At 52.0% G+C, this 21,822-nt stretch overlaps 5 protein-coding genes across 5 annotated transcripts; 3 read left to right on the plus strand and 2 right to left on the minus strand.

Annotated features, from left to right (window-relative positions):
* The first annotated feature begins 1,074 nt into the window (after positions 1-1,074).
* On the plus strand, positions 1,075-3,123 carry EIF4EBP3 (eukaryotic translation initiation factor 4E binding protein 3). Its single transcript, XM_027604973.1, has 3 exons — positions 1,075-1,301; positions 2,450-2,623; positions 2,775-3,123. The coding sequence occupies exons 1-3, from the start codon at positions 1,199-1,201 to the stop codon at positions 2,801-2,803; spliced, it is 306 nt and encodes a 101-aa protein (XP_027460774.1). The 5' UTR covers positions 1,075-1,198; the 3' UTR covers positions 2,804-3,123.
* Positions 3,124-4,039: 916 nt separating this feature from the next.
* Positions 4,040-10,520, minus strand: SRA1 (steroid receptor RNA activator 1). The gene is made up of 5 exons (XM_027604971.2): positions 9,904-10,520; positions 9,645-9,770; positions 5,074-5,279; positions 4,649-4,757; positions 4,040-4,495 (listed from the first exon to the last, which is right to left on the minus strand). Exons 1-5 carry the CDS (start codon positions 9,926-9,928, stop codon positions 4,284-4,286), a joined length of 678 nt encoding a protein of 225 aa, XP_027460772.2. The 5' UTR covers positions 9,929-10,520; the 3' UTR covers positions 4,040-4,283.
* Positions 10,521-10,668: 148 nt separating this feature from the next.
* Positions 10,669-16,669, minus strand: APBB3 (amyloid beta precursor protein binding family B member 3). The gene is given in 16 exon segments (XM_027604965.2): positions 10,669-11,060; positions 11,062-11,097; positions 11,099-11,224; positions 12,511-12,614; positions 12,617-12,701; positions 12,836-12,951; positions 13,208-13,291; positions 13,540-13,624; positions 13,747-13,861; positions 14,054-14,059; positions 14,316-14,443; positions 14,566-14,718; positions 14,957-15,017; positions 15,566-15,642; positions 15,726-15,889; positions 16,330-16,669. Coding segments are annotated over 16 exon segments (1,464 nt in total). The 5' UTR covers positions 16,379-16,669; the 3' UTR covers positions 10,669-10,985.
* LOC113928829 (SLC35A4 upstream open reading frame protein) lies at positions 16,627-19,518 on the plus strand. The gene is made up of 3 exons (XM_027604972.1): positions 16,627-16,996; positions 18,201-18,299; positions 18,916-19,518. The coding sequence occupies exons 1-3, from the start codon at positions 16,982-16,984 to the stop codon at positions 19,111-19,113; spliced, it is 312 nt and encodes a 103-aa protein (XP_027460773.1). The 5' UTR covers positions 16,627-16,981; the 3' UTR covers positions 19,114-19,518.
* Positions 19,508-21,476, plus strand: SLC35A4 (solute carrier family 35 member A4). The gene has a single exon (XM_027604970.2). It carries the CDS (start codon positions 19,541-19,543, stop codon positions 20,513-20,515), a length of 975 nt encoding a protein of 324 aa, XP_027460771.1. The 5' UTR covers positions 19,508-19,540; the 3' UTR covers positions 20,516-21,476.
* Positions 21,477-21,822: the final 346 nt, after the last annotated feature.

Here is a 21,822-nt window from a genome sequence, read left to right on the forward strand (position 1 = left end):
GAAAAACTTAGAATCTCAGGTCCCACCCTAAACTTACCATATCAAAATCCTCATTTACAAGACCTCCAGGTGATTTATGTGCACATTGAAGTTTGAGAAGCACTGAGTTATAAAACAATTTTTAATGAGTGGAGAAATCAGAGCTATGGGAAAATCTGATGAAGTCAGAACTGAAGTAACATTAATACTGTTAAATGCATGAAGCCTGGTGGTCTGCACTTAATGGAGGGTGGGTGGTAATACTGATTGTGAGGAAATCGGAACACAACTTGATCAAATCAAGATTTTTAGTATATGTAGGTACTAGGCTTAATACTTTCTCTTCCACCACCCCTCTCCTGCCTCCTTTCCTATCACAGTGCCTACATCAAAAAATCCCCTAAGGCCAGACTCTCTGATCTTCCTTTACAGGGGGCTAAAGACCAAGCCCTCCTCACCAGCCCCCTGCCCTTCCTTAGTTTCCTGAGGTTAGTTAGCTGTGGCAGCAAGATCAAAGAGCAGGCCTCTCTTATCCCCCAACATCTATTCATTATTCCCTCCAGGTATCACTTCTTCCAAAAAGGCCACCCTCCCTCCCTGACCTTCCCCTTCCTGCTGTGCACCAGGCCATCGGGCCACTTTTTACCCTGTACTGTAATTGATTAATGGGAGGCAGTCCCCAGCTGTGCTGAAGGGCCACAGGCTTTGGAATCAGATACTCTCAGGTCTGAATCCCAGCTCCCCCTCCTACAAGATAAGACTTTGAGCCAGTGACTTAAGCTCTCTGGGCTTTCCTCTCCTCACCTGTAAAATGTGGCCAATAATAGTACTTTACTGTCCAAAACCGTTGAGAGAAATGGGTGAATTAACACATGGCAGTAACGTGTGCCATACCTCACCGGGCCCCGGCGCCCGGTTTAAACAGTAAATAGCTGAGTGGCTGCAGCGCTCCGAGTCAGGCTGGCCAGTGTTGAGCCAGGAGGAACTGGAGGCCTGTGCGGGGCGCGGGACCCCTTTCACCTTTCGACTAGTCGGGCTTGCCCCCTCGCGACTAAGGCGGGGCCGTCGGATTGAGTGACGGCTAGTGGCCCGCCCCGGGCGTGACGACGTCCTGGTGTTGTTGCTGCGGCCGCACGTGGTCCACTGAGTTCGCTTCAGAGTTAGCTGCGCTCCGCGTCCTGGGCACCAGCTGCTTGCCTTCCTGCTCGTCCCGCTCACTATGTCCACATACACGAGCTGCCCGATTCCGGGGGGCAGGGACCGGCTGCCCGACTGCTACAGCACCACGCCGGGGGGCACGCTATACGCCACTACCCCGGGAGGTCAGCGGGCCGGGCTGGGGGTCCGCGGGCATTGTGCAGGCCAGCGCGTGCGTCCTGCCGCGGGGCGGGAGTGGGGAGGTGCAGGCCTTGGATTCTGTCCGCAGGCCCTTTTGCAGGTTGTACCTTTTGCAGGGGGTGGGGGATATTTGGAACTGAAGCCCAGTTCCCTGAAACCTCAAAGTAATGCACGATGGCTTAAAGCCTAGCTTCCGGGTGACTGTGGGCTGAAATCTTCGCTATGGCCTGGGTTCTGGGTTCCTTGGTCACCGGCTCCTCCCGACTTTGCCGCCTGGGATTAGGAGCCGAAGCCCCAGCAGTGCGTGGCCTCAGCAGGAAGCACCAGGTCTTACAAAGCGGCTAGAGCAGGACTCAGGCAGTTGGGGCCAGGAGCTTTGGGTATCTGCGGCTGGCTGGCTGGCTGGCTGGCTGGCTGTTTGGTTGGGCTGATTGCCTGGGATCTTGAGCTGCTGGGCTCCCGACCCAGGGTTTCCTGCCACGTGGAGCAGAGGGGAGGGGCAAGAACAGGGTAGGGCCCTTTGAGGACAGAACTGAGGCCAAGTTTCTGTAGGCTGGGGCTGAGCCTGATAGGACTAGGGAGGGGTCAGGATAAGAACAGTCTGTCCCTGTGTTTCCCGGGGAAAGCAGCTGTCCAGAGGAACACAGCTTCTCCCTGCAGGGTATCAGGATCCAAGGGGGCAGCGGGGTGAAACTCCTCTTTACATCAGCTACTTGGCTTCCTGAGCTCACTGCCTGAAGGACTAACGTCCCCCACCCCCAACCAAAGTAGGGAAGTCCCAGAGCCAGCAGAGCCAGAAGAGAACAGTCCAAAGTACCTGAGTTCTCCAAGTTTTGTGCTCCTAGAACTGAGACCTGAAGCTTCCCTAAATCAGAAGCCCCTGCCTGGAGCAGCTGGGATGCCCCCCCTTGCTTTACAGCACTTAGCCACATCTTGGTTGGACCTGGAAGTCTTTAATTCTTTAAGAGCTCTGAAGGCTCATCAGCTGAGGTCCCAGCTGGGCTGCAGAGCAGCAGCCCTTTAATACATGAGGATGTGTGAGTCCCAGGTCCCTAACAGGCCTGTGTGTGACACTCCCTTACAGCTCTGTACCCAGGCTCCAGCCTCTTAACTGGTCCCTACCCCTTGACAGGCACCAGGATCATCTACGACCGAAAGTTCCTGCTGGAGTGCAAGAACTCACCCATTGCTCGGACGCCCCCCTGCTGCCTCCCTCAGATTCCCGGGGTCACAACTCCTCCAACAGCCCCACCCTCCAAGCTGGAGGAGCTGAAGGAGCAGAAGGAGACAGAGGAAGAGATACCCGGTAAGGAAAGCAGGGCCTAAAATTAAATGCTTTGAGTCCAAATGCCCCTGTTAAGTAGAGTGGGGGTTTAATGCTGAGAGGGTTTTCTGCACTGATGCTTTCTGAGCTCGTGGCCCAGCCCAGCAACCAGTCCTGCCTTCTCTTTCTCCAGATGACGCACAATTTGAAATGGACATCTAATCCAGTGCAGATGATCCTGTGTGGAATTAGAGGAATCCCTCATACCGCTGCTGCCATCACCTCTTCCTGGTGTATTCCAGACACCAGGTGGCCTCATATAATCTGGAAGGGAGTGACTTGTTGGTTTTGGGCCTCCCTTAGTTTTGAGGTAGCTAGACCAGGGATAGGAGTGGGCAACTTGCCAAGCCCTTAGCTCTACTTTCCCTTCGGTCTGTAGGTACTCCTCCCAACCCCCAGCCCTCCAACATCAGGGGCTGAGGCTGGGACTAAGGGGTGGAGTTATGTCACTGTCTGATTGCTTAGTAAAAATTCAAAGAATGCTTTGACTCCGGTGTTCTCAACACTGACCTTCCTATCTCAGCCACACGGCCAAGGGCCCCAGCAGACCTGGTTAGGATCAGAGATCCCAGGTCCCTTCCCAGCTGTCATTGGGCCCACCCCCAGCAGCAGTTAAAGAGCCTAAGCTAGGCTATGGGGGCAGGCTACAGGAGCCGCCAAACCATAAACAGTAGTAGCCTGACCCCAGCCAAGGGCTGTTCCAGCCTTTCGAGGAAGCAGCCTTCCTGGAATTGGGCCTCTCCGGCAGTCCCTCCCTGTCTGTTCCAAAGCAGGAAAAAAGAGGCACTGCCTTAGAGTTTAACCTTCTCCACTCTCTCCCCATGCCTTTTCTGCCTCCCACCTGTAAGTATCATCCCGTTCCAACACTGAAAACCTATATTCCCCCCCTCTCCGCTTGATTTGAACCTTTCTGGCCCTTTCCACCTGGCTCTCTTGTCCTCAGAGGCTTAGAAGAGACTTTAGGGCCAAAAATGAGGTAGCAGCTCTTTTGGTGAGTCAGACAGAGTCATGATCCTACCCCTAACCAACCCCCAGCCCCCAAAAAAGTCATGATCCCATATCCTAGCAATCTGGTCTTTTTCTCCTTCAATTTATACCGCTATGTTCTAATCTCTACAGCACTGTGTATCTCAAAGGTGACGGTGCTAACAGGGCGGTCTCCTTTTCTTGAGGGAAAAATCTCCCCTGCTATTTAAACCTCTGTTCTTCTGCTGAAACGAAATTATCCAAAAATAGAGATACTCAGCCCAGCAAGGAATGTGTGTTTCCGTCTATTTGGGGGGAAAGTGGCAGGCAGTAATTGGTCATGCCTAGCAAAGCCATTCATGACGAAAGGAAGGAGAGAGGTTTGTAGGGTACACAAGGAGCAAGGCAGTCAAGGACACCACAAGCAACTAGTTTGGCACAAGAAAGCCTTCTCTCTCCTACCCAGGGCCCACTATTAAGATGTTTTTATTGAAATGATATGTTATGGGTAACAGGCGGCTTCCCTGTGGCCCAGGTGGCTGACACCTCTTCCCCCAGAGATGGGTAGATCAGGCAAAGGATCCCAAGGAAGCAGACAGTCTCCCAAATGGTAAGGGAGCCAGGTGAGAGAAGGCCCAGGCATAGGAAATGGTGTGAGTCGGGATCCCACGGGGGATTATGGAGCCTCTTGGACGCCTGGTACCATCTGGTTCTCCTCAGCTGTGGCTGTAGATTTCTCTTCATTGGACTCTTTCTCTGAAGACAGATTCCTCTTTTCTGCAATTAATCTTTTAACTCCCACCATCCACTGACTGACCTCAGTCACATGGTCAACCATGAGTGAGCGGTGGATGTCATCTGCTGCATCCCACTGGTGACTTGAAAGCTCTGAGGAAAGAGAGGAGGTAAACAAGCAGCTTGGGGCAAAAGACCTAGCTCTCAGTCCTGTGATCCCAACCAGTCAGAATCTCAGCATCTCTTCCAGCTGAGCCGTCCATGACAAGTTGAGGGAGCTAGGCTAGACCAAGGACCTACCCATACCTTGCACCAGCAGAGCCATCCTCTTCTTCACAGGCACTGACAGCTTCCCTCCAGCCCACTGTTCCCGCAGCAGAGCCAGGCGGCGGCTGATGTCATCACATACTTGCTTCTGAGAGACAGAAGCCCCCTCCAAGTCAGTACTGCTAGCCCAACAGGAGCAGGGGAAAGGCAACGCCAAACAGGAAGTGGACCTGCTCTCTCTGGCCCAGAGAAACACTTAAGAGTTCTGGGTAGAGGCCCCATGGAGAATCTGACAAAACTCATGGATCTCCTCCTCCCAAGAAAAATGCATATATGGCTAGAATTTTACAATTTCCAGAGTTTCTCAGATCCTCGGAAACTCATTCTGGAGTGCTACTTTACAAGTAAGAAAATGAAGGACCGAAGTCCTTTTAACCCCCCACTGGTGTGCCAGGGCTTATTACCTTTGTGTGGCCACGGCAGTCCTCCAGTGCCTCTTCCAAAGGTTTGAGCACATCTTCCAGCAGAGTTTCAGATTCGATGACTGGGAAATTTGTTGGCTCCACACTGGAGGCAGGACAACTTCCCACAGGTGGGGGCCTGGAAGCCTTATTAGAAGGAGGTGGAGGCCCCACTGCGGGAGGCCCAGGAGAAGTCTGTGAGGTGGGGACTGAAAAAGTAAAGCAGGATCAAGCAAACATGGCTAAAACAGGTAAAAAGCTCGATTCTACCTTCATCCCTTCTAGAAGGCTACTCTCTGGGACAACTCGTTCCCTCAAAAATGTGTATTTATGAAGTCTCTACCATGTGCCAGACAATGTCCAAGGCACCAGACACAGAGTAGTAAACCAGATGGATTAAGTTCCTGACCTCAGAGCAGAAATCCTAGGGAAAGAAAACACACACACACACACACACACAAATTACCAAATTATGTTGCATGCTACAAAGAAAACATGATGTAATAAAGAGGAATAGTAGGGGCGCCTGGGTGTGTAGCTCAGTTAAGCCTTGGACTCTTGATTTCGGCTTAGGTCATGATCTCATGGTTGTGAGATGGAGCGCCGAGTCAGGCTCCTCGCTCAGCATGGAGGCAGCTTGCTTGAGATTTTCTCTTCCTTTCCCTCTGTCCCTCCCCCCACTCACGCACACTCTAGCTCTGCTCTCTCTCAAAATAAAATCTTTTCAAAAGGGGGGTATAGTACAGGGAACCACCTAGACTGAGTGTTCAAGGAAGGCCTTCTGAGGTGACTTCTAAGTTTATCCTTGCTTACCCACTATGTGGCATTTGGCAGGTTACCCTTAACCCCTGAGCTTGGGTTCCTTTTCTATAAAATGGGGATATCATGGTAGTAGCACTTACTTCACAGGATTGCAGTGATGATTAAGTAAGAATATAGGTGCAACTGCTAGATTACTGTGTAACAAAAAGTGTTCACAAAGTTAATAGCTAATGGATGAGGTAGCTGCAGCCACAAAGAATCATGTACTGGGCAGAGGTAAGGGCAGTGCCTAAGAGCTGGGTAAGTCCTGACTTGTTCAAGTTACACAAACCAGCCCTGCATGGCTGGAAATTATTAACACTGAAGAAAGCAGTATTAGCTATCTCTGGAGAAGCAAACAGGAGTCCAGACCGTATAGGGCTTTGGAGGCTTTTGGTCTTGAGCCTAATGGTAATGGTAAGCCACTGCAGCTTTATAAAAGCAGGGGATGGTGTAACTAGACTTGTTTTTTAAGACATTCACTCGGTATGGTCTGTGAAAAATAGATGAGAATACGTCAAGAATGGTGTCATGGACAACAGCTGGGAAGTTAATGGAGTAGTCCAGGAAAGAGAATCCTGGCATGGACTAGAGAGCAGATGAGGGGAAATGGAGTGGTCCAAGATTTATTTAGGAGGAGAAAGCGACAGGACTTTGTGGATTGGGAGTGAGGGAGAGAGGAGTCAAGGACGACTCCCGGTTTTTCCCTGTAGTAATGGGATGGTCGAAAGCACTATGGAAAAAGAGAAAAGAAAAGTCAATTGACTTCTAGGCATCAACATTCACATGGATGATTAATTCATCTTATAGTCTGGCCTCTCAGTTTCTTAAGCTCCTCGTCTCCAATGATGATTTTTCCCACCCACCCTCAGCCTTTCACTCTTCTCTGCCTTGTTCTCAACAACACTGTGCCATCTCCAAAACCTGACCACCTCTCCTATCCTTCCAGCCCAATCAATCAGATTTCATGCATTAAAATCACTCCCTTATAGACACTCTTACCTCATTTTGTCCCCTCCCACTGTCCCACTTTCCTGGTAAACCCAACTTGCCCGCACTTGTTAGGAGGAAAAACAGAACCATGCTGTTGAGTTACACTTCAAATTCATGGGTACAGATACTAAAAGGTATCCAGCACTATCTGGAATTCCTATTCTTTGCCTCATTTTTCCATTCTTCAGAACTCTTCCCATATTTTCTCCCTGAATTTTTCTGTCTTCTCCCCCTACTTTTCCTTTCCCTGCATTCTACATCCGACAGTGCCTCATATTTCACTGAGAAAAGGGAGGTGGTTAAACAGGAACTTTCTCCTCTTACCACCAGTTCTACTAATCTGCCTGTACCTGTGGCCACTTTCCTTCCTCTGATAAATGAAAGTTTCCTGCTCCTTTCAGAGGCCATCTTTCCAGCTATACTAATGCCAGCCTCGTCTTCTCTAGGTTTCTCTCCTGTAGTTAACCTGTTTTCCTGCCCCACCAGTTCTCCCACTAGAGAATCATCCCATCAGCACACAAACATGCTCCAGTGTTTGCCATCTTAAAAACAAAAATCCTCCCTTACCTCACATTCCAACCTTAGGCACAGCCTCACAGCAGAATTTCTTGAATGACCTATAGTCTATAGTTAGTCTCTCTACTTTTTACATTCTCTCCTCAGCCCATCCAACTGGGTTTCTACTCTCATCACAGACTGCTTCTGTGGTAATCAGTGTCTTAATTTAGTTTGACTCATCTAGTGGTCCCTTTTCTCGATCTGTCCTGACCTCTCAGCATCATCCATCATGGTTGAGTCAAATTTTACTCTGAGTAAATTTTTACTTTTCTTCTTGCTGCTTTAGCTATTTCTCAAGGCCCTTTGTAATTCCTTTTCTACTCAACCTTGAAATGCTAGAGAGCCTTGGGGCTCCATCTTGGACCCTCTTTAGGCCTCTATCCACACATTCTTTTTAAGTAACCTCATTCAAGCCCACACCAAACACCAACCATACAATCATGATTCATTTCTGTAATTCTGGCCTAGACCTCTCCCTATAGTAGCAGCCTAAATTTTAACATGTCCAAGATGAAGCTTGCTTTTCCCCTCCCCCCAAACCTTTATTGCCCCCCAGCCCCTGGTTTCCCGTATCTATGAACAATATCAGCCAGTTCAAGCGAAAAGTTTAAGTTATATTGGTTCTTCTTTCTCTCATCTATATCTACCCTACTGACCTCCTCAGTAACATACGCCACATCTATCCAATCCCTGCTACCGCTATAACTCTCACTCTTGGCCAAACCGTTCAATCTTGCCCATGTTACTGAAATAGCCTCTTAATTTGCCTTTCCACATCTTCGCTAAAATCTATTGTCCATACAGCAGGCAGTGATCTATTTTAAGATGTACATCAGTCAGTGTTTCTCAAGCTGGGGAGAGTTTGCCCCCAGGGACAAATGTCTGGAGGTGCTTTCGGCTGTCACAACTGAGTGAATGCTACTTGGCCTCCAGTGGGTAGAAACCAGGAATGCTACAAACATCCTACAAAGTACAGGACAGTCCCTCACAACAAAGAATTATCTGGCCCAAAATGTCAGTTGTGCCAAGGTTAAGAGACCCTGGTTTGTGGGGCACTTGGGTGGCTCAGTCATTTAAGCATCGAATCTTGATTTTGGTTCATGTCATGATCTCAGGGTCGTGAGATTGAGCCCTGGATCAGGCTCTCCCTGTTTGGGACTCTCTTGCTCCCTCTGCCCCTCCCCCCACTCACTCTTTCTTTTAAAAAAATAATTTAAAAACCTTGGTTTGTGTCATTCTCTGCAGTGCTGAGTATGGTTAACACAGGGGTGCTGAAAGAGCTAAATCTGAGCCCCTTTTGCGGGGCCATAGCTCCAGCTGTTCGCACAGGACATGCTCAGAAGTAAAGGTGTCCCTCTAAACTTTTCAGTGGCTTCCAACTTTACCCAGACTGAAATACAAAACTCCTTATCCTGGTTTATAAAACCCACTATGATCTGGCCCCTGCCTACTTCTCAGATTTTAATTTCTCTACTTAACCCACTGTGCTCTAGCCATTAGGTATTCCCTCAGTCTCTGAATTTGCCAAACTTTTCTCAGGGCCTTTGCACTGTTTCCAGCACCTGCAATGCTCTTACACCTGATCTTTGCTTGGCTAGATCTTAACCATTCAGCTTAAACTCAGCTCCTCAGCCACCTAACTTAGTTACAAAGTCACTCTTGCATTACCCTGTTTCTTCTGCAGAGCCCTTACCACTACTTAATTTGTCTATCTCCAAAGCTAGAGTGTAGCCTAGCTTTGGAGATAGACATGAAAACAGAAACCTTTTTTGTCTTGTTCACTGCTGTCTAGCTTGTCCTCAAGCAGTGCGTGGCTCAGAGATGCTCAGTAGATAACACTGGATGAATGAATGAATGAACACATTAAGTCTGGATGCTTATCATAGAACCAAGTGAAGACGTAGCACAAGACAAAGAAATATATCGCTACGGTATTCAGGTTGGAAATAAAATGTGGAAACAATAAAAACTGTATTAAAAAAAAAAAAAACATAGGTCTGGATGAGCTCACCTACAGTGAAAGCAAAGACAGATTCTATTGAAACTTACAATTTATTGACATAAATGTCAGTAGAGAAGGGGCCCGGAAAACGGCCTGCCCTGTGCCCCTTTATGGAGCTCAACCTCTCAGACCTAAGAGGAGCACAAAAAGGGCCCTCGGGCCAAGTTTATCCCTGGCACCGCCCTCTCGGCCGGTCTCCGCGTACAGGGCCCCCACGCACCTCTAGGGGAGCCATCCTGGGGAGCGGCGACCCTCTTGGTGAGCGGCGTGCGCTTGGGTCCCCCAGCTAGGGTCTGCAGCCCGTAGGAGAACTGCGGCGGGTCGTTCCAGCCACGCTCCTTGTTGCCTGCGGAAGTGAGGGGACATGTGAAACGAGCCACAGAGAGACGACGGCTCCACCCCACCCCCCTCGTGCAGTAGCCGCCTTCAGCTTGGGTAGGGGGACGACCCAGCGCTCCTAGGCCGCCGGCCGCGCTCACCCGGCTTCACGTACAGCTCCGCCATCTCCACTTCCGCAAGGCCGGCAGCACAGCGCGTCACTTCCGGGCCGGCCGTTCACCCGCGCGGGCCGGGGCCGCCTCTGGGCCGGCCGGTTGCCAGGAGCCCTCTACGTTGAATGGCTGTTCAGAAATGCCGGGAGCCGCTGTGGGAACGCTGCCCCAGCTCCCTAAGGAACTCGAAATCTCCAGCTAATAAAACATCGGGACCCTGATCACAAGGCACTAAAGGGGGCTGTTTTCCAAGAGGCGGCGCTCTAGGAGTCCTAATCCCCTGTAGGTTCAAACTCCGTCACAGTTGCTCTCAGGCGTAAGTTTTAACCACCAGAAACTCCTGCTTCACAAATGTCCCTGTGTGATCTAACCAGCTGGAATTCTAGAACCTCACCTCTCTCTACTGCCCTGCACATTTATACTCCCCAGGCTCCGTAACTAGTATTCACTTTCCTTCAGTACTTAAGTATCTTACTGGAGCCTCCACAACCCTGAGATTTCCTAGTTGTACTATATGTTATCTACCTTATTTGCTTGTTCATCTCCCCTTCTGAGAGTGGAACCCATATTTTATATCCCCACTGTCTAGCAGACCTTAAAAGATACATTTGTTGAAAGAATGAAGTCAGATTTCTGCCACACCCATGTCCTCATGTGACTACAGGCAGCCAACACCAACCAGAGACACAGACACTCACCTCACGCAGGTGTTAACCCCCAACCCTGTCCCAGGCCCAATATACTCACACCCAGTGAGGTCACTGAGGGATTTTTATTTGTACTGATTTTGCTATAAAGTGTTGCTGAGGTAGAGCCAACGGTCCAGGGCTGGACAGGGGCAAGGAACACAGGGACCCAGGGAAAGGGCAGCCAGGGGCCTGGGTTGTAGTGCAGGCCTCTCAGTCATCCCTATAAACATTTAATAAACCGGGCAATAAAGAGAGGGTAGGCAAGAGCCGGAGGGGCAGGCAGAGAAGGCTTCAAGGAGAGGCTACAGGCCCCTGCAGAATGAAGGGGTATAGAGTTGGGCATGGACCCAGAGCCTCCTTACCCAGTCCTCCTGGATTAACCTAGGGCATATGGAGCAGAGAGGGTTTCAGACGGAAGGCATCAAGAAAAGAAAAGACACCCCGCTTTCGAGGGGCCCGCCCCTGCACCCCCAACCCCTCCTTTGAGCAGGGGGGAGCGGGAGGGGACCTCCTGGGGAGTCCACGGAGCTGGTCCGCTTGAGCCGCAGGCGGGCACGGGCCTGGGCACCCCAGGCCTTGCCTCGAGCTGCAGAGGCCACAAGACACTTCTGGTACTGAACCTAGGGAAAAGGGGAATGTGAGGATCCAGCTCCTTTCTGCCCCTGGACTCCCTGACAGCTTCTGCAGAACAGGCAACCGGCCATGGCTTCAGTCCGCTATGAATGAGGCTGGTAGTCGGCCCCATCTGGAGCCCCTACAGCATTCCCAGGGAGCTCAATAACAGAAACAGAAAATTTGACATTTCCTGAGCATTTAAGGAGGGCTGGACACTGCTAAGTGCTTCGCATAAATTTAACTTAATTCAAAGTTATTTATCAGGTGTTATAACCATTTTGCAAATGAGGAAATTTTGGTTCAGAGAGAATATACGTTAACTTGCCCAAGGTCACCTAGGCAAAAAATGATAGAACTGGTATTCAGACTTACCCATAATGTACCTTAAGTGATCTTCCTGACCCACAAACTTAAATTCACTGCTCAAAACCTTTCAATGGCTCAAAGTGACTTGGGACAAAATAAACTCATGACCACAATCTCTAAGTTCTTCCATGACCTGATGTTTTTTCTGCCCCCATCTCTCACTTCATCCGCCCCTCCAGATACATGAGATTCTTTTAGATATCCTAATCCACCAATATTGCTCTCATCTTCACAGCTGGGTGTCCGTGTATTTGGCACACCTTCTGTCCCAGTCCCCTTTACCGAACTTCTTCCTTAGACCTTCAATTCTCAGCTTCCTATCACCTCTTTCAGGTGGCCTTCTGGAATGGTCCATCTCCTTCATCATCCTGTGGTGTACCACTCCCTTCTGGTCTGTCTCTGATCTAACCTGAGTGTTGTGTGAGGGCAAAGTCTGTGCCTTCTCTATCAGTAAATTCCCAGGATCCAGTATGGTGCCTGGTACCCTGTAGGCACTCATGTTTGTTAAGGAAAGAGTAAGCTGAATTCATAGAGTGCAAGCATCCCACATTCCAATGCCCACAGATGCCAGGAAATAACCTAAACGAGAGAAACAGGAGAAACAGTGCCCACCCTAACGCAAACAGTCCCTACACAATTCAGCTGAATGTTGAAATTTATATGTGTGGACCCAGTATCAGAGGTTCTGATATTTTAAGAGAAACAGGGATAGCAATTAATACATGAAATATCCTGGCTCTAAATATCAGCAACTAACTTGAACTTATTAAAAACAGCACGAAGGCCAAATAAAAGAGTAGTTTACTATAGTCAGCCCTGGGATTACTGGTTTGTGATTTCTGGGGGTGCCAATCCCGAGCCCCAGTCACCAGTACAGAGCAGCTGCAGGGCAACCCCCCCCCCCCCATTCCCACCCGTAACTCACCATGCAAGCAGCCTGCACAGCTTCAGAGAGTCCCCCTGCGTGGGGCTGGCACCAGAAGGCTGCACACTGGAAGCTCTGACGGCCCAGGTCAGCAATGAGGCCAAGGTGTGAGGGTCACGGCCAACACCAATAAAGGTCACAAGGCGCACAGGGCACTGCCATAGTGCTTCCTCCTCTGCACCAGCTTCTGCCTGCCCACACCAGGCCTGGTCACTAGAGGACCGGGCACTGGCTGGACCCAGTGAGCTCTTCCAATAGCAAGCAATGAGCCCCTGAGCATCCCTCCCACCCCTCCACAGCCCCCACCTTCACCTTCTTCTGGTACCTGAATGGGATGTGCAGTCATTAGAGAGTCAGACACACTGAGCATGGCAGGGACCCAGGTATCCTGGTCCCCCCGGGTGGTGAGGGTACCAATGGCCTCATTCAGCACGTCCATGCCTGAGGGGACATGCCCACCATAGGGTAAGAAAAAAGGGATCTGCGGGGAGTGTCTAGGCCCCTCTCACGGACTTGGGATTCAGAGAGATGGCAATAGAAGGGCTGGGGCTGGGCTTAGAATCCTGAGTTGGGAAGGATGGCACACTGTAGGCCGGACAGGGCCATGGGAGCACTCTTGAGAAATTGTGGTAGATACTACCATACCCACCTTCCCTGACCCCATGTAGCCCACCTCCTCAGCTAGCTCAGTCCTCACCCATGGCTTTGTTGACTGGCAAGGTCCCCATGTACAGTGCCTCGTACTTCTGAGCAGCCTGGCTCACTGCATCCAGCAGCTCCACTGAAATGTACACGCAGCAAGTTGGCCTGAGCACTCTCTCAATGGACCCCCTTACCCACCCTTCTGAGAACTGGCGCTAGTAGAAGGAAGGCCATGGATGCTCCTCCAATTCAGAGTTTGGGATCCCTGGAACCAGCACACATCAGAAGTCCCACATCTCCAAGGAAGTACTAAACAACCATGACTAAACAGCCCAAACTTGCACTAAAGTAGCCTCTTACTGCAGTGCAAGACCTCCCTCCCCATACCTTGCCGTGGCAGGTCTTCAGGGGAGATGGGGTCTAGGGAGGAGCAAGGGGAATCACCACTGACACCTACTCGCTCTGACAAGATCTGAAACACAGTGCAACCAGCATGAGATAAAGGGAGAGGGTCAATACTTCCCTGACCCAACCACCTTGGAAGCTTCAGGCCAGCTCCATACCCACATTCCCTGCCCCATTCTTGGCCCTTACCTGGGCACAGAGCCCATGTAGGACACTGGCGATGGCCTTGGCAGGGACATCACAGCGAAACACATGGCACTTGAGCATACAGCTGTCTTTGTCACCCGCCACAAAAGCGAAGTCCCTGGCAGGGTGAGAGATGGGGCTGGGGCTGGGGCAGGGGCAAGGACAGGGGTGGAGATTGGGGTAGGGTAGAGGCTGGGTAGGAACAGGGACCTGTAGTGCCTGCAGGAGACTGGAGAGTCAGGCAAGGGACATGGTGGGGACAGAATAGGGAGGTCAGGGCTGGGGCTCAAGGCACCGGGCTGTCGCTCACCTGTCACTGTTCCGGAAGCATGTGGGAGCACAGGAGAGAATCAGCCCAGCCTCTCAGGCTCTCCCCCATCCGTCCCTGCTGAGCTGGGCCCACCCTCCCCAACCAGAGCTGGACCAGGCAGGGGAGGCAGAGCTTGGGTCCATGTCAGAGAATCTGTGTCCAGGGGTTCAAGTACAGAGGATCAGCATCAGTGGGGACCACAGCCTGCAGGAGGGAGGGAGGAGCAACTCTCACTTGGTGGGGGGGATGTAGGGGTCCTCACCGGCCCTTGGAGCTGCCCACACCCCACACACGGATGTGCACCAGAGGCTGGCAGTGGATCAGACTGTGGTCCAGAGGATTCACCAGGCTCATGGCATCCTTCTTTAGGATCATCAGCATGTTCTGGCCCTGCCAAGGAAAGGTCAGTCCAGAGCTCAGATGAAGGTGGTTGCCACGGAGAACAGGCAATTCAGCAACAACTGTCTCTGCTGGGCCCTGGGCTGAATCCCTTGAAGGGCCAGCCAGCTCACCTCACCCCAGGCACCAACTGGGGGCTGGCTGCGGCTACAGCTGCGAGTCTGGGCCAGTTGCTGGATGCAGTTATTGACTGCAATACTGCTCTTCCCTGGTACCAGATCCTCTTCGGGTACCTCTACCCAACCCAGGGAGCGGACTGCAAAGCACTGACGGGTTAGGGGAAAGGACAGGAGGGCTCTGAGTAAGTGGAGGTGGACATGGAAGTGGAACAGGAGGCAGAGTAGGATGGGAGATGTTGCAGCTTCCACACACACAAACCTTCTGGTACCCACTCCCTTCACGCTTCATCACTTCTTCCCAGCCCACTCCCACCCCTGACCTTTCCCTTGGAACAATCCACCACCCCCACCACCATTCCATGGGCCCTCAGGCCCCAAACACTACCTTAGCCCCTGGCTCCATACTCTGGATGTAGGACTCCTCACCATACCAGGACAGAGAGTTCCTGGAAGAGAGCCAGAGCTCATAAGGTGACCACACTTCCTACAGAAGGGACAGTGGGGAAGCCCTGACTGCTTGATGGGCATGAGATATGGGATAAGACCCAGAACATAGTGCCCCAAATATAAAACCAGAGTGGGAGAGGGCCCAGGACATATTAAATGAATATAACACAGAGTGAGGTTTAAAATTCAAACAAAAACTCAGGACATAGAACATAGAATAAAAGTTGCAAACGTGGAACAGGATCCAAAACTTGGACCAAAACCCCAAATTGAGACAAGACTCTCTAGAACACAGGACAGGAACCCCCACAGAAAAGAGCTTAGTACAGTGGCCAAGATCTAGAATGTGATTTGTCAGCACCCATAATAGGAAAGAACATGTAGCAAAACACAGATCATGGAACAAGGGACAAACTTCAAAATACTAAGTCTCAAGAAATGGGACAGAGCCAAGAACCTGGGCTTGAAAGCAGAATGTGAGTCCAACTGCATCTCTGAACACCATGGAACCCCGAGTCTTTCATTCTGCCTGGCCTATCCCTGTTACCTGCGGTCCAGTGAGCTCTCCAGACTAGAAAAGGATCTCCCCTTGGGGGGCCGAAGTCCCCAAATCCCCTCCGTCCTCTGTGGAGAGGGAACTAGGTCAGTGTGGCAGCAAGCCTAGATCCACACACGGGCTCAGACACCCCTCCTCACACTCCACCTACCGTGCCTGGATCCTCTGCATCTCCTGTCTCCCAGGTTGGGCGCTGCCACTGGGTGCTGCCACTGGGTACATGCCAATAGTAAGTACCTGCAGCATCTCGTATCTTCCTCCAGCCAGGGGGCAGTCCTGGCTCCCCCTCCAGACTCTGGTCCCCCCACAAGTCATCTACAGGAACATGGGATGGGGAGAGGAATCACGGGATTGGAGAGGGAAGGAATATTGGTGGGTTCAGAATAACCCTGTCAGAACCAACCTCCGGGGGCGCCTGGGTGGCTCAGTCCTTTAAGCAGCTACCTTGGGCTCAGGTCATGATCTCAGGGTCCTGCGATCAGCCCCACATGGGGCTCCCTGCTCAGCAGGGAGCCTGCTTCTCCCTTTTCCCGCTTGTGCTCTCTCTCTCAAATTAATAAATTAAAGTTAAAAAAAAAAGAACACTCCTTCCAACCCAAAGCGGACAATCCTTAGGATGGAGGTCCAGGAGGTCCTTTACAGCGCAAAGATCCAGGGTTCACTTGTCCCCTGGTCCTCATCCTGAGACATACCCCGTCGACTCCCTCGTTTCCCCCTCAGCTCCCCATCCTCCCATCGGGCCCCTCCGTGCACACCATCGCAGTTGACCAGAATGATGGCCAGCATGTAATCCTTGCCCAGCATAGCCCCGACCGCGTCCCCGCCGGCCTTCGCCGGCCCGCAATCTCAGCCCAGCTCGACCTCCGGAGCGACTGCGCTCACAAACCCAGCCTCTGCTCTGGCCAGGCCAACGGGCGCCGCACAAATACAAGGTGGGGTAAGAGCCGAGTCCCAGGGGCGGGAAAGGACGAGTCTGAGCAGCGCCGCCCGCCGAGGGGTGGCGCGTGTAAACAGGCCTCTGGAAACCCAAGTGGGTGCGTGTTTCCGTGCGTGGCTCGAGGAAAAGCGCACCGACCGATGCCAACGCCCCCGCTGACATCACGGCGCAACTATGAGCTCATCAAGGGGCGGACGACCAGCCAGACGAACGTGCGCGGTGCGCACATGCGCACGAGTGAGCTCACCACGTCCACGTCGTGAGCGCGCGCGGACACGCAGTTGTGTCGCGCCGGAGGCGTCACGTGGGAGTACCTGAGAGAAGGAGACTACCCGGGCTCGGCCGTCGGGAGAGCACCTCCACCCTTGCCAAAAATGCCCCGGAAGTGCCTTCGCCCTCAGTAAAGATGGCCGTAGCACTTGGCATGAGGGAGGCGGGGCTGCGCCTGCGCAACAAGTTCGGCGGGGAAGATGGCGGATGACAAGGTGAGTGGACGTGAGGGTTTTCTGCAGTGCGGGGTGGTCTTCACACCGTTTTAGTCCTTGGGAGAGGCGATACTTGGAGCCTCTCTTGCGTAGGAGTGCCCTTTATGGGGTTTTTACTCTGGTCGGGTTTATACTCTTGTCGACTGCCTCAACACTGGGGAGTGGAGTAGCGGAGCACTACACGAGGCAAGCTGAGCCGGGCATCTCCCAGGTGTCCTCTCCCGGGACCCTCACGCTCCTTAATTACTGGCACACACTCAGACACACTCACCCTGACATACTCCTCACTCTTGCATTCCCTAGCCCCCCGAAATTTCCCTCCTGGAAACACGATGTTTCCAAGCCACACGGACACGGACATTCTCATTCAAACTCTCTTGCGCACAACACTGAATTTTATACTTTGAGGTGATCAGAGCCACTTAGTTCATTTACCCACACTCCTGCAGACAGCCACCCCCCCCCCACCCCAGCTAGCGCATCCAGGCACACATTCAGTTTGGGAAGCCCAGGCAGAAATCAGGTTTACCCCAGAGCGTCCAGGGAAGTGCCTCAGGCCATGATTCACCGGTTGGTCTTAAGTTTAGCACCATCTGCACATTTACTAAGTACTTAACAGTTTTTGTGTTAGGCTTGGGGACCCTGTAGGCAAGACGGACTGGTTGCCACTTTCATGTAGCTTATAGTCGAGTCAGTCAGCCTGATAAATCCAGCTGAAGGTATCCTAGCTGTGTCTTTTGCCTCTCTACACACTGCTTGCTATATAAAATTCTGTAAGGATTGTCACAGATGCAGATCCCATCTGTCACCCCCTCCATGACCCCCGTGTGAATTCACTTTTTTTTTAAATATTTTATTTATTTATTTGACAGAGAGAGACATAGCTAGATAGAGAATACAAGCAGGGGGAGTAGGAGAGGGAGAAGCAGGCCTCCCGCTGAGCAGGGAGCCCAATGCGGGGCTCGATCCCAACACCCTAGGATCATGACCTGAGCCGAAGGCAGACGCTTAACGACTGAGCACCCAGACGCCCCTGTGAATTCACTTTTGAATGTCTTTTTTTTTTTTCGTTACCACCATCATCGCAGGAAGTTTTTATAAGAGATTTCTCATGCTCACACCCCCACCCACCCAGCCTCTGATAGACCTGAACAGAGAATAAGGCTGCGTTAACCTGCTGGAGCTGGCTTCTTTCTTGTTCTAGGATTCTCTGCCCAAGCTTAAGGACCTGGCATTTCTCAAGAACCAGCTGGAACGCCTGCAGCAGCGTGTGGAAGACGAAGTCAGCAGTGGTGTGAGCCAGGTAAAGTTGCACCTGCCTACCACTCCCCCTGCAACCCACCCTTGGGCTGCATTGCCCTATACACTTCTGAATGGGTAATAGAGATTTATTCAGCAAATGGTTATTGAGGGCCAGTTCTCTGTGACCCCCAAGGAAAGTTTCCCTAAGAAAACGACACTTGAACTGGCATCTTAAATAGAAGTTAACTAGGTAAAGAGGAGAGAAGAGAACATTTCAGGCAGATGGAACAACATATGCAAAGCTCTCATGGTTGGAGGTAGCATGATGAACACGGGGAGTGACAATAACTTAGTTTGGCTATAGTAATGGGGAGCGTGATGGGAAGTGATGCTGGAAAAGCCAGCAGGGGTCAGATTCCTCAGGGACATCTCTGTAGCTTTGTGGTCGTAGGGTTCTGTGGTTGGAGTCTTCTAACCACAGGGTTCTGAGATTGTGTGATCAGGACTTCTAGGTTCTTTTTCTGCCTCTAGAACCTTGAAAGAATCTTTGGAGAGAATACTGCAGCTTTTTAGAGTAAGGAGGAGGGGGTGGTGGGATGCTCTAGGGCGAGCTTGAGTAGACCCTGGATAGAGAAGGGAGACCCTGGCTGAGTTTTCTCCTTCATTTTGCTCCACAGGATGGCTCACTCTTGTCCTCCCCATTCCTCAAGGGCTTCTTAGCCGGCTATGTGGTGGCCAAACTGAGGGCATCAGCAGTATTGGGCTTTGCTGTTGGTACCTGCACTGGCATCTACGCAGCTCAGGCATATGCCGTGCCCAATGTGGAGAAGACATTGAGGGACTATCTTCAGTCATTGCGAAAGGGGCCTGACTAGCTCTGGATCCCATGGGGAAGGAAGGATGAGCACCTCGGGCCTGCAGGTAGAGGCCTTTCAACCACAGACACCATATTTGGCTTCCCCACCTATCACCCTTTTGCTATCTGCAACTTGCCCACAGTCTTCATCCTTGCTTTCCTTCCTGCAGAGGGTAAACAGTGGCTTATCAGCCAGCAGTTGGGACGCCCCTCCTTAACCCCATGGGACTGGCCCTGAGACTGTGGCTTCTAGGGCCACCAGCCCCTTCCTCTTCCAGCCCTGACTGTGGGGTTTGCAGCTGACTCTGATTCTCAGTATTCTCTCTAGCGATGTACCACGGCTCCTCCCTCCTGCAAGCTGGCTCCGTACTGATTTTCCCCAAACTTGTTACAATTCCCACCGCCTCCTTGCTAGCTACACAGACTACCTGGGGGCTGGTTTGGGCATGAGTGTAGAGGACGGGGGTACGCCAGGCCTGGGCCGTCCCAGGCAGGCCCGCTGGACCCTGATGCTACTCCTGTCCACTGCCATGTATGGCGCCCATGCCCCATTGCTGGCACTGTGCCATGTGAACGGCAGAGTGCCCTTCCGGCCCTCCTCGGCCGTGCTGCTGACTGAGCTGACCAAGCTACTGCTGTGCGCCTTCTCCCTCTTGGTGGGCTGGCAAGCATGGCCCCAGGGGGCCCCACCATGGCGCCAGGCTGCCCCCTTTGCACTATCAGCCCTACTGTATGGAGCTAACAACAACCTGGTGATCTATCTTCAACGTTACATGGACCCCAGCACCTACCAGGTGCTGAGCAATCTCAAGATTGGAAGCACGGCCCTGTTCTACTGCCTGTGTCTCCGGCACCGCCTCTCTGCACGCCAGGGCTTAGCACTGCTGCTGCTGATGGCAGCGGGGGCCTGCTATGCAGCTGGTGGCCTCCAGGACCCTGGGAACACCCTTCCTGGACCCCCTTCAGCAGCTGCTGCTGGCCCTATGCCCCTGCATATCACTCCACTGGGACTGCTGCTTCTCATCTTGTACTGCCTCATCTCGGGCCTGTCGTCTGTGTACACAGAACTGCTTATGAAGCGACAGAGGCTGCCCCTAGCACTTCAGAACTTCTTCCTCTACACTTTTGGTGTGCTCCTGAATCTAGGTCTACATGCAGGTGGTGGCCCTGGCCCGGGCCTCCTGGAGGGTTTCTCCGGATGGGCAGCGCTTGTGGTGCTGAGCCAGGCACTAAATGGACTGCTCATGTCAGCCGTCATGAAGCATGGCAGCAGCATCACACGCCTGTTTGTTGTGTCCTGCTCACTGGTGGTCAATGCTGTGCTCTCGGCAGCCCTGCTGCGGCTACAGCTCACTGCTGCCTTCTTCCTGGCCACGTTGCTCATTGGTCTGGCTGTGCGCCTATATTATGGCAGCTGCTAGCCCCTGACCACCTCCACCCAGACTCCTGACCCTGTAGATTGGGTACGATCATGAGAGCCACCTCCCAGGCCTCCGGACCCTTCCTCAGCAGCCAGCCCTGTAACAAGTGCCTTGTGACAAAAGGGGGTGGTGAGAACAGCCAGGTTAGTCTCTGGAGGTGGGTGAATGAAGGGTTACCCCAGGAGACTTAAAGACTGGGTTTGATTAAAGAAACTTAACTTCCCAGAAGTCCATCCACACTCTAAGGAATTGGGGAAGCATCAATACCTAGGCCTTAGAAATGACCTCACCCCGAATGGAGGAGGCTCCCTGCCTCATCCTGCATGAATGCAGTTGTTTCAAGTGGGGTATGGGCACCAGTTGGCTTTCCTTGCCTCCTGTGGTCACCCCAGCAGACCCATTGCGTCCAGGCCTGGTGCGGGCTACTCCAGCCCAGCTTTGGTACATGACTCCCCCCCGTTAGAGACATTCACCCCTCACTGTAATGCAGGAAAGCCCGATTGCCACAGCTTTTATACCGATCGCCCAGGCCACTCTTCTAAAGCTCCCCCAGCTCCAGCAACACCTGGAGACAGTGCTCCATGCTCCTTCCACCATGCTGCTCTCCACACCCACCCAGCCTTTGTTCTGGAAACCCCAGAGAGGACTGGAGCTTGACTCATCTCAGGGAATGTTGCCCCTGGGCCCTGGCTTAAGGCTACACTCCTGACCTCTCTGCTCACTCCAAGGCCCCTCTCCAAGCCCACTGCCCCCTCTACAGCTCCTAGGAGGTACCATTCTTCTCACTCTGGGTCCTGCCCCTGCCTAGCAGTGTCCCAGCTCTTTACAGTTTAGGGAAGCTCTACCCAGAATGACCTGGAACCAGGCACAGGGAAATTTGGTGTAGCTCAATCAGTGTCTCTATGTAAGCAATAAAGTCTTAATAAAGTGTTCTGGGGTGCAGGTGGTTCCTGCAATTGGCTATGGTGGTCCTGTGTCTTCCGTGTTGTGTATCTTCACTCAAACGTAATTTTGTTCCCCTAGTGCCCTGAATGTCTTAATGCTGGAGTAACTTACAGACTAGGAGGAAAGACTATTTTCTCCTAGTTGTTGCCAGGAGCATTATTTCCTTTAGGGATCCAGGGAGTGGAGACTGTTCTCTGTCGTAGAACTCTCCAAATTTCTCTGAAGCACAAACTGGGGCGCTGGGGAATTTGGAGGGATTCTTGGGAATAGAAGGTACTGGGCCTGGCAGGACAAACTAGATTTTAGGCTAGAGAACTCATGGGTTCAGTAGGGTTTTGATTCTCATTTCCGCTGGTTCCCTC

Source organism: Zalophus californianus, chromosome 5 (assembly GCF_009762305.2).
Source record: "Zalophus californianus isolate mZalCal1 chromosome 5, mZalCal1.pri.v2, whole genome shotgun sequence".
Lineage (NCBI taxonomy): Eukaryota > Metazoa > Chordata > Mammalia > Carnivora > Otariidae > Zalophus > Zalophus californianus.